We start from the raw sequence: 17,870 nt of genomic DNA, 5'->3' as shown, positions 1-17,870 counted from the left end.
GTCATGCAAATGTAGTAAAACTTGTATAAATTCAACTTGTAATAAAACATAATCAAGTAAAATTTATTTAATATAGTATTATTTTTCTTGCAAATTAAGATTTTTTTAATCTTTTTTTCAATTTATTTTATTCTATTTTCTCAAAAAATTTACACAAGTTAAAAATCTTTGAATTTTAAACTGAGTGCCAAAAGTAAAACCAAAAAAAAATTATGTTTTTTTTTATTATCACATTTATTTGTTAATTTTCTGTGATCCTATTAGTACAAGTAAAATCTCATGATTATAATAGATTTATTATAATAAAGTTAGTAAATGATACATTTGTTTCCGAAAGGGATACATTAGTGTATTAAATATTACAAATAAAATGATCACTAATTCTTTTTGATGTAAATCGTATGTTCTATGTTAAAAAGGACAACATGATAAGTTTTTATTTTTTATTTTTATTACAGTATTTACTGTGATAAATGGCCTCTTTTTATACGTGTACTAAAATTAATTATTTTTTAGTTATCATTGTTGCTGATGGATTATTCTTATATTTTTTACAAAAAAATTCTATAGAAAATAAATTATAAATTTGTTAATAAATTAGATTGAGATAAAAGAAAAAAAAAAAAAAAGACTGTATGTATACTTGTAGCAATGAAAATATACAAAATTTTCTGATTATTATTGTAATAATTTAAAACTTAATGTGTTTATGAAATTTCAGATAAAGATCTGAAGATATCAAAAAATTATTTTAAAATATTAAATAAGGTTTGAGAAGTCCAAAATATATTGTGTTAATTATATTTAAAATTTATGTATCAATGGCTTCTTTTCATTCTTATACTAAAAGATTTTTATGTGCCAATTAAAGTAAAAAGAACAAAATTTAAGAAGGATACATCTAAAAATCAATCATTCAATAAGTATTCAAGATTATTTATTTATTAATTTATTTATTAATTTATTCATAATAGATTTAAAATTTAAAAACTAAATTTATAGACTTAAATATTATGATATTTAATAGAAATATTTACAAAATTTATGAATAAAATTATGTAAATATAATTTATTTATGTAAAACTATAACAATTGTTTTAGATGTAAGTTGAATTGACAAGTATTTTGGATGTAGGAAGTGGCTATCAAATGTTTTTTTTATTAACTAGTTGGATTAAGGAGGTTATTATAGAAGCAACACATAACTTGAATGCATGTATTGCAAGACTTGTGATCTTTATAAAACATTAATTTGGCCTTTTGGTTAATGTAAATAAAACTAAAACAATAACTCTTTTCAATATTGTTAATGTCATTAATATGCTTTGGCCTTGTTCAAAATAATTAAGTCTTCTGAATAATGAAAAATCTATTTTAGTTTATTATTATTTTTTTAAAAAAATATTTCTAAATAACTAGTGAATGTGTGTATGTGTTTGTCTGTTTTTTTATTTATTTTTCTTTTTCTTTTTCTTGTTTCTATGAAATAACTATACATCTTAGAATTTAAAAACTATTTTTGTGTAATTTTTTATTACATTGATTTGATCGGTAAACTGTAAAAAAAATAAAAATAAAAGTAAAAAAGAGAAGGTATTTCATTTAAAACCTTAGATTAAAATAGTTTAAGAGCTAGAATATTTACAACTATCTCAGTTATAAAGTTTCAAACTATGAATAACATATAATTTATGTTATTTATTTAATTTCAATCAAATAAACATAAAAGATAATATTGATGATTATTTTTTAAATTATTAATTTTTTATCATATTTTAGAAAATGATTTAAAGTGTGTGAAATTTAGTATATTATCATTGAAAATTTTATGCAATATACTCTTAGAATTTGTTAAATAACTTATAGTATTTCAAAGATTAGTTAGATTTAAAACACCAATATTTTATTTCTTTATATAATATAAATTAAAAAAGTATTATTTATTTATAAATCAAATTAAAATTTTGAATGTGGTTTTTTTAAAATCATAATCTAAAAGTGTAAGTTCCACTTTCTAATAATACTATTTTAGACACCAACGTATTTATTTATGTCTTTTTTAGAATTAAAAAGTTGTTTTTCTGAAAACAGAAACTTAATCTCTAGTAATATTTTAAAAAATATTATACTTACTTTTAGTTTAACAATTTTTAAATATATCACGTTCTACAAATTGCACAAATAAAAGCATAAAACATACCAATTTTATGTATCAACTCAAAATACCAATAAATTATTTTAAGGTTTTTTTGTAAAAAATTATAATACAGCTGAATAGTATTTAAACATGTTGTATAAATTCATTTTCAGTTCTGGTAAAACCATTGAAAGTTTGTATGATTTACTGAAGTCAGATGAGATTAATAAATATTGTATGAAAGTACATACATTTTAAGAACATATATATATTTAAAATTTTTAGTAGGTTAACTATATTACCGAAATTATAATATTTTTTTGTTTTAAGATTTTAAATGAACACTCTCATGCAATTTGATAAGCATCGTGGTAAAGTTTTTAAAACTTTAGGAAATAAATAAAATAAACTTTTAAAAATACTACAGTAGTAAATCTGTTCTCATCAAAAATACCAACTAAGAAAATGTGATTCTATCTTGATTCAATATATTTTAAAAAAATCACGATTCAATGTACTATCTTATTTGAATATAAGGATTGTGTGTGTTTCTATTGCAATAGCTCTGGCTACATCTCACAGAAATTTGGGTGAGATTCAATCTCTTTCAAGTACCCTCAAAACAATGAATACCATGTATTACTCACATTCAATGAAACAATTGGTCTACAAATAACAAACTCTCAATTTGTTTTCTAAAGCTAAACAATCAAATTCTAAACCTTCTAAAGGAATGACCCTCTACGAAGCTCCAAAGGGAGGCAAGCTATAGCACTCATCACCGAAACAAGGATAGAAACGTTTTCATGTTAACCAGAACCAATAAAAGTAAAAAAATAATAATAAAAGAAGAAGAAGCAGAAGAAGAATATATGTAATGTAATGTAATGTAAAGTGTGTATGTATAACTGTAGCTATAGCAGTAAAGGAATCAACAACAACACCCAGCAGGGAAGAAGTGAAAGGTGAAGGGAAAGGAGTGCGGTGTGAACGCGGCAGAGGTGGTGGGGGTGGGGTTTTTCTGCAACGATAGAGATCCAGTGCCTGCCTATCCCCACCCGGCCCCTGTACTACTCACCCCCCTGCACTGTATCTACAAGCCGCGCCATGCAGGGACCACCTCCACCATGCCCCTGTATTCGCCCTGCACGGTATATTCAGAGCAGATCAATGCAGGGCAGGGGATTGCGTTACCGGGCAGGGGGTAGGGCAGGGGATTGCGTTACCGGGCAAGGGGTAGGGCAGGGCAGGGCAGAGTGAGTGAGTGATGCGCATGCTCGCATGTCCCCCGATGGTGTCCTGCTGATGCTGCTGCTGCTGCTGCTGCATTTGTTTGTTGATGGTGTTGCATGCTTTTGGGATGATGCTGATGATGCTGATGATGCTGATGCACCCTCGCTGTTGTTGTTGTTGATGGGGTTGGGTGCTTGCTTTGTCGCTGCTACTATTACTGCTACTGCTGTTGCTGCTGCTCTGGTGTGGACGATTAGGAAGCAAACGATCAGGAAGGGGAATCGAGGAAGAGGAAGAAGAGGAGGAAAGAGGGGATGCGGGAGTCGAATTGAGGAGCCCGTGAGAAGAGCTTCTCCCCCTGGCGCGAGTGAGTGGCGCGTCCACGCTTCCCATGTAGTTTGCTCACCATCGTCTTGGTGGTGAGACGTCAAACATGTAGCCAGCAGCAGCAGCGAGAGAGAACGAGGGGAAGAGAGGGAGAGAGAGAGAGAGGGAAAGAGAGAGAGAGGTGTAGGGAGGTGGGTGATGGAGATGCGGGGACGATGAGGGGAGCGTTGTGGTGATGGGGAGTAGGTTGGTTGTGTCGATGATGATGATTGGTATTTGAGTGCGCTATGGTGGTGGTGGTGGTGGTGTCATGAATCTGGGTGGTTGTGTGCTTTGAGATGAGTTTTGGTGACAGGAGGGGTGCGAGGAGGTTACAAATTTTTCAGAAGCGTGCGAGGGTCAGAGGGTTGTTGGGTGCCTAGGGTTTAGCGATCCTGGATGCGAACGTGTGCGAGGTCGGGGAGGATGCTGCGATCGGGGATTCTGTGGAGGTCGCGCGGAATTGGGTTCGTTTGAGAAAGGGTGGAGACGCAGAGAGTAGGAGACGGCTGATTTGATGGTGGAAAATTGGAGATGTTTGAGCCCCTAGAGCAGCAGCTGCGGGCGTCCTGTGTGGCATCCTCGTTTGTGCAGTGGTGGCCTCCTGATGTCGTCAGCGTGGTGCTGGTACTCAGTTGATGAATGTGGTGCGCACAGTGGGGACCTTGTGGTGATGCAATTGGAATGGCACTAGTGGAAGACAAGTTTCTTTGAAGTTGAGTTGGTTGGTGACAGGAGTGGTAGACCACGATTTTCCTCTTCATGCAAGGCTGAGCTGTTGAATTGGGATGGGTCTGATGCTGCGGTGTTACTAAGAGAGGGTTAAACGATGAGGTGCGGAGAAAGATATGGCAGTAAGTGATTTTGTTCTCCGCAGACAGCGAGTCATGGACAGCATAAGGGATGGGCGCATGTTTCCGCCTGATTCCCTTCACTCTTCGCCTCCGCTGGTTAATGACGTGGATGGAAGGTTCCAAATCGAGGAGGAGGGGCATCAATCATCTGAAGAGGCTAGAGATTATAACCACCGGACGGGCGTGACTTCCTATCTCTGTGACTTAAGGCATGAAGCCGATCATTCGTCTACTGTCGCTATGGCAGTGGCCGAGCCCGGTGTTGTGTCGCAATGGAGGATGAAGGACAGAGTAATTGCGATAAACCTTACTTCTCTTCGTATGCGTGTTTCATGCAAATTGTAACCGAATTGGAATGCAGTGAGACTCATCAACCTCACAATGATCCCAGCACGAAGTTCCCAGTGGTATTCTGTCGAGGATTTTATTCGCAGAATGGTGGTTAATGTGATGGCCAGTAGATGATCAGATAAAAGAGAGAAACCGAGATTGTGCATTTGAGCAGCTGTTTCGCTCTTTGTGGCGGGATTCCCGTCTTTGAAAGGTGAATGCTACGCGACTTGTCTCGAGAATATTCTAGGGTTCTGTCGACATAGGGTATTCGCAAGGACGAACATTCTTCATGTCTTCTTGGCTAGGGTCCAGAAGTTTATGTGCTTCGTGGCATAGTCTGTATCCATCACTTATGCACCAATGTCTTATATGATTAGGAGCACTCTCTCGCATACAATAGACCTCAGGCACATCTCCACGCTACCATTGTACTCTTAATGTCAGTGCTTTCCAATTTCTAAGGGTACTCTCTTAAGGACGGAAAACTACGTAGCATAATGTGCTGATCTAGTTGATTCGATCGACAGTGTCGTAGGGCACTGGTTCGACTTGCTGTTATTGAATATACCGAACCAGTCTTCCTAGCAATGAATAGCAGAAGGCAAGATGAAGGTTTGTTCTGCGCAATATTGTTTTACTCAACCTTGTTCTTTACTTGACTTGGGTTCCTCGACTGAATCGAATTTTAAGAACTTTTTACAGATGTGCCGACACAATGCTCAGTGTAGGCACTGAGGGGTTGGTTCCTGATTCTGGACGCATTTTGTTTTCTGAAACTTGTCAGTTGATTAGCTGATCTTTCTATTCACCTTCTCCTCACGTTGTGACGTGGAGCTCCTGAGAGTATTATTGGGTTCTGGAATACCTCATGTGAGGGATAGTCATTACGTCTTCGTTTGTGTTGTGAATATCATGCGTACAAGGAATGCCTAGACTTTTTTATTTATTATTATTATTATTATTTTTTAATTAATCAATTAATTTTAGGGAGCATTGTATTGGTACTACTCAAGCCTGCAATAGCTGGTGATGGTGGCGTGATTGCTATGAATCAGACACAGAGATCATTGTTGTATTGTTTTACTAAGCATTCTAAGCTCTACACGACTACTCAATGAAGTTTTGAACTGTCCAACTTGGGATAGTAATTTTCTCTCTGGCTTGTACAAATGGCAGATGAAAACAGGATATGTGGCGCTCGCTTTGTGCTTGAATATAGGTGTAGATCCACCGGATGTAATCAAAATATCTCCATGTGCTCGCATGGAATGCTGGATAGGTAACAGACTTGTCATCACTCTCTTCTTTACCATATGCAGGTTAGCGACGGAGGGTGACAGGTGTGGTATTTGATTTGGCGTAGGTCTCGTTCCCTTTATGCTTTTGACCTTCATGCGTACAGATTGTTCGACATGGTCTACATGGATTATAGATATCGACATTTTATTCTGATGATCATCAGTGTGGAGAGATACACTCTGAGATTCCTGTGCCTTTGCAGATCCATTTTCCACGACATCTTCGAAAGCGCTTGATGCAATTGGGAAAAACCTCCAAGTGCAGTATGAGCGGTGGCAACCTAGGGTGCGAAAAGTGTTCCTATTTTGGATTTGACTTCACATTGTTTGTTTTCAGATGTTTTATGCTGTGATTAGTAAGAAATTTAATATTGTGATGGTGATCAAGAGTTCAGCGAGTTTTGTATCTGATTACGAGTCGTTCAGAAGCATCCTTTTGGTCGCCCTTCCTTAGAAGCTGATATGACCCTCTATGTGGCTTGGAAAAGTCATTTTTGTTCTGATCATGTGGTATTTCTGTTCTTGCAGGCGAAGTATAAGGTCTGTCTTGACCCCACCGTAGACGACGTTAAAAAGTTGTGTTTGCATTGTCGAAAAAATGCCAAAAATGAAAGAGTTCTGTTTCATTATAATGGGCACGGCGTGCCAAGACCAACCCTCAATGGGGAGATCTGGCTGTTTAACAAGGTATGTTACTTTGCTTTAGCAATGTGTGTAGGGTAATCGCGTTGCAATAGGTTGAATGATCTTTGGACCATTTTCGTTTTTGGCTTATGTGTGACGCTGATGATTGTAGCATGTTTTATTTTCTCCTTCTGTGCAGCATTTCACCCAGTACATACCTCTGTCAGTTTACGATTTGGAGTCATGTCTTGGGAATCCATCTATCTATGTGTTTGATTGCTCGGCAGCAGGCATGATTGTCAATGCTTTCTGTGAGGTATGTTCCTTTTCCATATTTGAGTGGGAAATTCGTGACAAAATGTGATTTATCAAGCCCACTTTGCATAGTAGTATGGCTCTGCGTCATGCTTTATCGCTTGGTTACTCTCGTTATATTTTTTTTTCTAGTACCGACATGTTGTGATGTGCAGCGACCAGAATGGGGGACGACAACGTCTTCTACTCCCTCCATGAGGGACTGCATTCTATTAGCTGCGTGTGGGGCGCTTGAAACACTTCCGCAAAATTCTGAGCTTCCAGCTGACGTCTTTACATCGTGTCTCACGACTCCTATTCAAATTGCTTTGAGATGGTAATCTCGCTCTCTGTTGAAGTCAAAAGCATGTTTCTTTATGAGGGAAGGTATCCCAGTCTATACCATCAATATTCACATTGATTTCGGCATTCGGATCCGAAATGCAATGTCGCAAAGTCATGCTCATCCGAAAAGTCTACAATTCTTCTTTATAAATTATCATTTTATTTTATCTCTTTGCTGAATGTATATGCTAGACAACCACTGACGTTTAGATAGCATCGAGTATTGCTTGCTACTAAAAAGAGTCATAGAATTATTATCTACATTGATATCCACGTTGAAAGACTTCAGAACTCCATGTTTTTTCAGGTTTTGTCCACGATCTTTACTCTCTTTGGATCCTGATTTAATTGACAAGATTCCTGGGCGTCAGAATGATAGGAAAACACCATTGGGTGAACTCAATTGGATTTTCACGGCTATTACAGATACTATAGCTTGGAATGTGCTCCCTCGAGGTGAGAAGTTCAGAATCCTATGATTGGAAGTTCAGTATTATCTCCGCACACGCTCGTGAGCCATCACGCTGGTCTTAAAATTTAAGGAGGTCAAAGCAGCTGAATTGAAAGTGTAATTATCACGGTGAGGATTGTGTGGTGGCTTTGTTTTATTATTAGAATTAGGTGGTACCGTTACATAATATGCGATAAGCGTCAATCAGCAGCAAGTCGTCAATTAGCCGATGCGTGCCTAATTGTTAAGCGTCTTACATTTTGTTTTGGGATTATTAGAGCTATTCCAGCGGCTGTTCCGGCAGGATCTACTTGTAGCAAGTCTATTTCGGAATTTCCTACTAGCGGAGCGTATTTTACGAGCTTTCAACTGTTGCCCGCAATCATTCCCTCGCTTACCACCAACACATCAACACTCTATGTGGTATGTATTCGGTGCTTATTTACTAATTGTTTCCTCTAACTAATTAACTTATTAACTAATTTGTTACTGTTTTGCATAGGGCTTAAATAGTGATGAAATGCTTAGTTTTGTGCAATTAGTGATGAATGGAGGGACTGTGTATGAAACCTCAGCCTCTGCACTAATAAGAAAAAATTGTAGTGTGGTTAAAGTATTGCCGAATCGTGTGCTCAAATGAGTTGAATTGTTTTTAGGAATTACTGCCCTGACAACGCTGTATTTGTATAGGCATGCTTGGGATATGGCTGCAGAAATTTGTCTCTCACAGCTACCTTCCTTGTTAAGGAACCCAGGTGCAGAATTTCAGGTACTTCTCTGATATGCCGTTCGAGAGGTTGATGCTGAGGAAAAAGTGATCTTGATATTTTATTTGACCAGCGGACGATTTTTTGGACATTCGTTATTGCACCTGAGATTCTATTCATGGTGGGGAAATAGTGCTGTGGGTGAAGAATTGGTTTGGTACACAATGAATACGTCAGAGGTGGTTGTATGGTACCTTAAGGTGGTGAACAGCGCCACAGAAAATGTGAAAAAGAAAAATTGATGCGGTCTCTTGCGGATTTTGTGGTCCACAATACATTGGGTTTTTGGTGTGGTTGCCGTGGCATGGTGCTGTCTGACTCCAGATATTTTTGCCTGTACTGTTTTCTTAGAGCTTAAATGATTAGGCAATACTCATCTTCAGCTTTTCAATTAACCCGATTTATGTTACGGTTAATTCTCACTTCTATTTTCATTTAGTCAAGAAATGCCGCCTCTGAACTTGAAACTTGCCTGCTGTTCGGTGTTTGAAACCCAATTGCAGCCAAGTCCATTTTTTACGGAACAGCTGACAGCTTTCGAGGTGTGGTTGGAGCATGGTTCGGAAGGGAAGAAGCCACCGGAACAACTTCCCATAGTTCTGCAGGTAAATGTTTTATTTTCTCATTCTCCAGCTTAGTCAGCTCCAAGTTGTATTGTGTCTGTGACCTTGTTGAAGTGGTTTGCACAGGCTTGACATACATGTGATGTGAGTTATGTGTAAAAACATCATAAAATTGACCTTGGTCGTTGTGGCGTTGAACAAACAGGTTCTTCTGAGCCAGTCCCACAGGTTCCGAGCACTCGTACTTTTGGGCCGGTTTCTGGACATGGGGGCCTGGGCTGTGTATCTGGTATGGACCTTACTCTTTACTGTGGGTTCCACTTCGTCTAACATAATGTGTGGATCTTTTTGTCTCTTTAGCAAGTTACTTGGTCTAAGCCTTTAATTTGCTTCACAATGCAACATGTAATCGTGGACAGATTGCTGGCCAATCGGTGAAATGGTGTTAGAATGAGTATACTACACATACACAGGTCCTATTGCAAGATCTTGTGTACTATTCTGAAAGATTATAGTACTACAGAATAGATAATTTTATACACCTCACTGTTTGCTTGGTTATTATGGTTTGAATTTAAGTGCATTGCAGATTTTGTTTAACCTTGAATTTTCATATCCATAGGTATATTGTATTAGTGCTGTTTTAATACTTAGATATTTTGTGGGCAGGCATTGTCAGTGGGAATTTTTCCCTATGTACTTAAGCTACTGCATACCACGGCTGCTGATTTGCGACAAATCCTTGTGTTCATATGGACTAAAATTCTAGCCTTGGATAAGGTATTTTTCTTACCGATCAATGAAGCTTCGGTGTGTATTATTTTTTTTGTCATGGGAGTTACATGATAGTACTGCTTTGCACTCTATTCGTGCTTCAAGGTGCCCAAATGATACTTTCTCGAATGGTCATATCTAGTAATTCCTCGATAACTTTGCTTTTTCTCCTAGTATTACGTCTGCAATGCATCTTACGGGCATTTTCAAACATTAGCAAAGCTGCAATACTCTATGTTTAGTTTTCTTAGTAATTATCAAAGTCGTCGTTAGTAAAAGAGGTTGGATAGCATGATTGTTCTTTTGTCAGAAATCTCTATTCTTGGAATTTCATGTGTTGATCATGAGTAGTTTGAATTTCTTTCCTGTTGCAATTCTTGCTCATCTTAATTTGAGTAAGTTCTGTTAGCCATCAGTATATTGTGGTGCTGTGCTCCCCACTATCTTTGATGCAGACGTAATTGTTCTTAACCTGTTTCTGCCCTTCGTTTGTTGCAGTCATGCCAAGTTGATCTAGTCAAAGATGGTGGCCATTTGTACTTCATCAACTTCCTAGAGAGTCCTGACATACATCCTGAGCAGCGTGCCATGGCTGCATTTGTCCTTGCAGTTATAGTAGATGGGCATCCCCGTGGGCAGCAAGCATGTATTTATCCGGAAGGTCACCCAGTTGGACTAATATACACATGTCTCTCCCACATACAAGAAGCCCACAATGTTCTTGAGGGACAACCTGACCCCTTGCTCTTGCAGTGGCTATGTCTTTGCTTGGGGAAGCTTTGGGATGGGGCTTCGAACGGTGTTGCTATGGCCCTCGATGACGATGCACCAGCAATTCTTGGAAAAGTTCTGTCTGAGCCACAGCCTGAGGTGCGCAGACGAAGTAAAATAATCGTAGTGTAATTCTTTTAGGTGTAAACCAAGATCACAATTCATTGTGTAGAAGCTAAACTGTTCCTTCACTTAGGTCTTTTTATAGACTCTATACCCCTATATCCGAGCTTGTACTGATTAATTCCTTTCTGGGTACAAGTTGGGGGCGCCTATAAATTTTTTAGTGCCACTTACATAGTGGTTTCAACGTACGCTATGCACATACCTCAAGTTTTGGTGCTTGTTCATACTTTGCATCACAGGTTCGTGCTGCAGCCGCCTATGCATTAGGAACTCTTATCAAAGTGGGTTCAGAACTGTCTCGCAATGATGGAGGACGTGATGATGGTTTGGATGAAGCCACTCAAGTTGCAGAGCAAGGAATAGCTCGTGTGTTGCTAGAAGTTCTTTGCGACGGAAGTCCACTTGTGAGGACTGAGCTTGCTATTGGTATGCTTTACTGACAAAGGAATTATGTTTCAATAGTTACGGTTATGCAGAATTTTGTGTTGGGATTTACTTCTGTGAGCTTAGTTTTACGTACTCTTACGGAAATCAGTCGACGTGGTTGATGTGCGGTCTCAACTTTGCTGTGGTATTTTATTCACTCCCAGTGGATAAATAATGACTACTGTCAAATTTCTTTATTTGCAGCTCTGGCACGATTAGCTTCCAGTCACAACAGAATGTTTCGTCAAGCCGCTGCAGCTTATTTGAAGCCGCCATCTCATTCAACAATTTTACCAGCGTCCGGAGCAGGATACAGAAGCCCAAGAGCTTACCCTTCCTCGACACTGGATGTTGAACATAGTATACGCTCTAATGGGGGGACACCATATCGTTCAGGACTCCGAGTTGTTTCGAGTAATGGCTCCGCAGGTTTCTGGCATATCACACTTTTATGGACTCTTTCTGGTTTTATCTATGATAGTACTATTTTTGATACCCCATTCAGTTTAAATCTGTTCGTACATTAATTACTATGTGTACCAATCGCTCCTTCAGTTCTTCTTTTAATTTTGAATTCTTACTTTTTAGAATATCTAATTTTTAGTGGAAGCACACAAAACAATTGTAGGTTGAAATAAAATAAAATAAAATAAAATAAAATCTCTATGCATTGTAAGAGCTATTCTACTTCTAAATCATTTTTATTATTCGTTGTACTTACACAGGTTCTGCAGGCACTTCTCCATTGTCGGAAAGCCAAATGCTCGGAGATTCAGTCAGTTGTGGAGGTTCCACAGACTTAGGCGATCGATCTTGGAGACGCTCTGAGGATGGGAATGTTTATATACAATGCGTCACAGCTGTGTATGCCTTGGCTAGGGATCCTTCCCCCCGGGTTGCATGTTTAGGCCGACAAGTGCTACGAATGATGGGAGTCGAGTCAGCTCAAATTGTTGTGTCTGCAAGATCTGGCGCAAGTAAGGTTTCCCGTCATCAACGAAACTCATCTGTACCTGCTCTGCCTCCTACTCCCTCTATACCGGGTGTTCTGCTCCGATCGACTTCTTGGGTAGCATCCACTTCAGGTGTGTGCATTTTAAACCTTTCTACTACATATTAGACATATTCCACTAACAGCGTGACTTTATTCTTTCCCTTGATACTGAAGAGAAATTTACTGAGGATATTGGACCATTCTTTACACATGTATTAAGGGCCAGGGATCGGTTCTTTTGAAGGCTTCTGATTTTCAATGTCAGCTGCGCAAGCGACTCAGTTGTTAGTAGCTTTTACTTCACATTCTAGGTGTAGAATGTAACAGTCATTCTAAAGCTTAATCAGTGCTTTCGGGAACGGTTAAATACTTATTTAGCAGCTTCCGATGTTGTTACCTTTACCCATTGTTGTGAGGTGCTGGAGTCCTGAACTTGTTAGGTGTGGATATTGGTGGGAATATATGTGGATTATCACGGGAATGTGTGGATTGGACGAATACCAACTCATTGATTTTATTGAGAAAATGTTTGCATTACATGTGACATTTACCTTCCACCACATGACAGGGAATCTTGCGAGTACTTGGCGTATTTCAACTCCACCACCCAGCCCTCCCAACCAGCAGGCATTTATGGTTGGTCCTCCTAGTAGTTTACGACGGGCGGCATCCTTGGATATATCTTCAACATTAAATACTCCATGGGATGCACCTAGACCATCGGTAAGAGTGCTTGGAGATAATGCTGTACAGGTAACGTCTTTAAATCCGAGCACTGGACATGGAAATATCGGTCTCGCTGATGCCGCAGGGATGTTGTCCCCTGGACAATCAGCGGTATATCTTGAGGCGATTCCCTTGCCAGAATCTACATTTTTCAAGTGGAGTTGTGGACATTTTTCTCGACCTCTATTGGAACCTGTTCATGATGATGAAGAAGAAATATCAGCTCGCCGTGAAAGAAGAGACCGAGAAGCCCAGGACGGCATTACCAAGTGCCAGCATTCAAGTAAGTGGCTCCTTGGAAACTATTGAGGAATCTCTAATTCAAATTTTTGAGGCCGTGACAACGCTGTATGTACAGTTCGAGCAGCCTTCGATACACGCCAGTGTCAATGAGCTTGTTATTTTGGTTTTTGGGACGTGTGTGGATTAGCTAAATAATTTTGTGGCATGGGGTATAGGTGTGAGCAAAGTCAGCGACCAAATTGCGAGCTGGGATACTGGGTCTGAAATGGGGACTAAAACAGTGCTTTTGCATCCATTTAAGCCCCTTGTCTGTACTGCTGATGATAAGGAGACCATCCGGTACCATTTCGATTACATTGTGATTTTATGCATGGATTTCAGAATATCTGACTAGTTATAAGTGAAATACATTTCGACATGGTTCATGGAGGCTTGAAGTCCCTGAAATAACGTTGGATTATATGTTATCATAGCAATTCGCCCCTTGCCCATGGCACATAGGTATCATTGGTCTTTTGAATTATTACAGGTGCTCAATTTTCTCTCGTCTCTTCATTTTTCCACATAAAGTAAAAAGTTTCAAATTAAGCATACCTCTACTAAAGTGAATATCGGTCGGCAGAATATGGGACTACGAAGAAGCTGCAGTCGTGAATACTTTTGACAATCATAACACTCCTGACAAGGGTGTCTCCAAGCTCTGTTTACTCAACGAATCAGACGATAGTCTTCTCCTCGTTGCTTCAAGTGAGCCATTGACAGTTTTTGAAGTCGAACTTCTTTTCTTTTGTTTATTCTTTCATGTTTTTATTACTGATAGCCTTGCTTCTTACGTCAGTTCTTTTTGTTACATTCAGAGCTGATTATTGCTGCGACAGGAGAGCATGGCGAGATATTAATGTCAGAACTGGTATACTTGGAATGATTTTAGTCATGTAACACACTGTTCTAAATTGGTCTTTCTTTATCCTCAACTCTGGAACAGGTGACGGTAGTGTGCGTGTTTGGAGAGACTATACACAGAAGGACAATCACCGCTTGGCAACTGCATGGCAGACTGTGCAAGGCCACAAACCTGGTTCTCGTAGTATCGATGCTGTTGTAGACTGGCAACAAACGACAGGGTATTTGGTAAGTCGGCTTTTCCATCATTAAAACTCTACGCAAAGACTTGAGATGCAAGATCAGTAGGAAAGTTTAAGGGTAGCTGTGATGCACTTGCACGACGTATTATGTATGCAAACTGCAGATTATGCAAGAGATTGTGCAGGAACAGCCAATCATGACTCTAGTTCGGGAAGTGTGTTGCCTGTACCCTTACTAGGAAGCGTGACGGGCCACTCCCTGTTCTTTCTCTAGTACTGAAAAGTTATGGTGAGTTTTTAGTGTAGTGAATTTCATGGATCAGTTCTAACATGAGTGGCAAGAGTGGCAGCTTTTTTTGAGTGGAAATGTAACGCTACTGCTTTATTGTGCAGTATGCATCGGGTCAAATTTCGTGGATCTCGGTGTGGGATCTCGATCGAGAACAGCTGATTTCGACCATTTCTTCTCATTCAGATAGTTCCGTATCTGCTTTGGTATGTCTTTGAGATGATTCCCAGACTTGTTTAAACAAATTATATGCCGAAGATCGGAATATATTCGCTATTTTTGGTTACTTGCATGTGGTCCTTGCATGTGAGAGTCCCGAGTGGCCGACTCTAAATAATTAGTGTCATCTATTAAGTAAATTCATTTCCTTCTAAACCTTGTATCGACACGATCTAGGTTCTCAATCTGTAGGCTTTCCCTCTTGTTTAATAATTGTACTTAAGCAATTTACTTGCATGCCAAGTGTTAATTTATATCTTCGTTTTCTACTTTATTTGGTTGTATCTTCTTGAGCGATGAAGTCAAGTGTAGACATCAGGGTCTTAGCGAAGACTAGGGGGTCTATATAATTGGTTTTTAATGACCCTTAGTCTTGGAAGGTGCACTTTTTTGATGTTTCAATCGTATTTCTCATCATCTGTAATTGGTTTGCCGCATGGAACAACTGCTCAGATGCTGACTCTACCGGATATACATTTTTTTTGTCTCCTTACAGGCGGCTTGCCAAACACATGATGCGCATGTGGTCACTGGATGTGGAGACGGTTCTGTACGGCTTTACGACATCCGGTCTCGAGATATGTGAGTATTTTCGACCTTTGCTGTACATTAGCCATGGTTTTGTCTTATTCTTTCAAATGGTCTAGAATCAGTTTAGACTCTTCATCTTTTAGTACTTTTATACTAAAGTAGCGGCTAATAACATAATTGAATATGTGGGCACAGTTGTGATTGCAAACTTTGTATGCTAGCCACTTCTGATTTTAGCTGTTGAAAATTTCTTCGGTTTGTAGAATGAACCAGTGTGTTTTTATGTGTATTGAAATTGGATTTCTCGTGGAAATCTTTTGACACTGAGTGAAATCTCAACTTCTGACGTTGTCATTGGATAAATCTGTACACAGGCTTGTGTGTGCTATGCAGCCTCATGCACATAAGGCGGTGGGCATTGGGTTCCAACCTGGAATGGGATTTTCCAAGGTTTTTTCTTTTCCTAGCTCCATCCTTCACATTTTGTTCTGTCGTTTTGCTCCGTTAATTTAAATATCTAGATCATACTACTAGGTTTTTTTTGGTTATGTAGAGAGACTGCTGAATGCTGTTACTTGTAGAAAGAATCGCATCTGGAATCCTCAGTGCTTATGGAGCTAGGCTTTCGCAGGTGGTTTCTGCTTCGCAAGCTGGAGATTTGAAGTTCCTTGACATGCGGAAGAGCTCATCTCCTTATCTGGAGGTGAACGCCCACAAGGGCCACTTGACCTGTTTAACTGTCCACCGGCATGCACCTGTGATAGCTACAGGGTCAGGAAAGCAGTTGATTAAAACTTTTAGCACGAGTGGGGAGCAGCTTAGTATGGTAAAATACCATAGCAGCTTCATAGGTCAAAGGATTGGATCTGTCAGTGCTTTGGGTTTTCATCCTTACAAGGTCTTGTTGGCTGCTGGGGCACTTGACTCCATTGTATCCATATACGCTGGAGATAGTATTCAAGGTTGTTAATACAGTTTAGTTGTCTCTCATCCTTCGCTGCACAACATGCAGAACTTGAACTTTGGAGAGCATATCCACTCCAATTCAGGCTTAAGGGCTTAGATCGGGCCTAAATTGTTGCTTAGTTCGGCTAGGTAGGAATTATGGTCATCGATTTCAAGGATATTCTCTCTATGACGCACCTTTTTTTTTTTTTTTTTTTTTTTTTTTTTTGTAAGTGTAGTCTGGTTTTAATATCAGTTCACCACTCTTCCTATCTCGAAGATTATGAGTCTTACCAGTAGGGAACAGAGTCGAGTGTCGCAACTACTGTACTTATTACTTCATCCTGCAGAAAAGTTGATTGAGTTTTAAGCTCTCTTTGATGGGACTTCTCAACTTCTAGCAAGTTTTCAAGCAACAATCTATGCACTTTCTTTGACGAGACAAGTTTATTTGTTACTATTCCAAGTGATTCATGCCGCTGTTCTGGTTCAAGCAGCGCCTGAAACTTCACAGTGCATTGGACTTCGTGACTCCGTGATCATGCAGCCGAGTGAGGGTGCTTTACAAATACTTATACGAGATTTGTCGCACTGCAAAACTGCAATTCGCGAAGGTTTACGGCCATGGAGTGACGCTGGATTATATAAGGAAAGGTTTCTATAAGAAATGGAAATACAAACCACTATACAAACATACTAAATATGTTTTAAAATATGTCTGGCTGAAACTATCATTTATCTAAGTATTTAATTAATATAATATCACAAGGAAAAAAATATTTTAATCCAGTAGTATGTAAAGCATATACCATTTTTATTGTTGAAATGATGATTCAATTTACCTTTGTGATATTGTTTCTATAACTTTTACAATTGAAGTTTTAATCAATAAATCAAAGATAAATTTGGAAACCAATTACAATAATGCCAAAATAAAATGTTAAGATACACTGTTTTTTAATTTTTGCTTAAAGTATATTTATTTAAAGTATTTTTATTTAGAATTTATTTAAAATAGATGTTTAGATTGATGTGAATGCTCTAAAGAAGAATCTGTAAATAAATGTAGATAATCTTTAATTTTTTATTTAATAATGCATTAAAAATATAATAATAAATATTAGAAATAAAATAGTTAATAATTGTAATATAAATACTATATTTAATCTTGTAAATAGACTTAAATTTATTAATTATTTAAATAGCCCCTAATTTAATAATAAGAAATGGATCCACATAAAAAATAAGTATATCTTATGCTTAACAATTTAATACATAAGTTGTTTTTATATATGTAAGTATGCATATATATATATATATATATATATAATGATGATGATGATAATGATGATGTAACATGATTACTTGGATCTTTACATAAGATAATAAATTCTCCTTAATTAAGAAGATTTTTAGTTTTTTTGAACAACCTCTAGAATTAGTTCTAAAGTAAAATTTCAGCCATTAAATTACAAT

General features: G+C 38.2%; 1 protein-coding gene across 4 annotated transcripts; it reads left to right on the top strand.

The window, feature by feature from the left end:
• The first annotated feature begins 4,167 nt into the window (after positions 1-4,167).
• LOC112277378 (regulatory-associated protein of TOR 1) lies at positions 4,168-16,798 on the top strand. Of its 4 annotated transcripts, XM_024509592.3 has the most exons (25): positions 4,241-4,383; positions 4,614-4,881; positions 6,100-6,202; positions 6,425-6,507; positions 6,750-6,908; positions 7,045-7,161; positions 7,316-7,476; positions 7,792-7,940; positions 8,214-8,358; positions 8,626-8,704; positions 9,206-9,307; positions 9,471-9,554; positions 9,935-10,045; positions 10,538-10,909; positions 11,176-11,362; positions 11,567-11,791; positions 12,088-12,447; positions 12,925-13,365; positions 13,541-13,664; positions 13,948-14,072; positions 14,311-14,456; positions 14,804-14,905; positions 15,415-15,500; positions 15,824-15,899; positions 16,081-16,798. In XM_024509592.3, the coding sequence occupies exons 2-25, from the start codon at positions 4,624-4,626 to the stop codon at positions 16,417-16,419; spliced, it is 4,134 nt and encodes a 1,377-aa protein (XP_024365360.1). In that variant the 5' UTR covers positions 4,241-4,383; positions 4,614-4,623; the 3' UTR covers positions 16,420-16,798. The 4 variants fall into 4 exon arrangements, with proteins under 4 accessions (XP_024365361.1, XP_024365358.1, XP_024365360.1 ...); XM_024509593.3 differs by having other exon boundaries at positions 4,168-5,134; XM_024509590.3 differs by having other exon boundaries at positions 4,170-4,881.
• The last annotated feature ends 1,072 nt before the right edge of the window (positions 16,799-17,870 follow it).

Source organism: Physcomitrium patens, chromosome 25 (assembly GCF_059467195.1).
Source record: "Physcomitrium patens ecotype Gransden chromosome 25, ASM5946719v1, whole genome shotgun sequence".
Taxonomy (NCBI): Eukaryota; Viridiplantae; Streptophyta; class Bryopsida; order Funariales; family Funariaceae; genus Physcomitrium; species Physcomitrium patens.
The sequence above is the reverse complement of the archived record's forward strand: the minus strand, read 5'-3'. Positions and strand labels throughout refer to the sequence as shown.

What these genes read in the sequence shown, in the direction of transcription:
- LOC112277378 (XM_024509590.3), top strand. Translation starts at nt 4,585, where the DNA reads ATGGCAGTAAGTGATTTTGTTCTCCGCAGACAGCGAGTCATGGACAGC. An exon ending in GAGGACTGAGCTTGCTATTG is followed by an intron (nt 11,363 to 11,566) that starts GTATGCTTTACT and finishes CTTTATTTGCAG; the next exon opens with CTCTGGCACGATTAGCTTCC. An exon ending in GACATCCGGTCTCGAGATAT is followed by an intron (nt 15,501 to 15,823) that starts GTGAGTATTTTC and finishes ATCTGTACACAG; the next exon opens with GCTTGTGTGTGCTATGCAGC.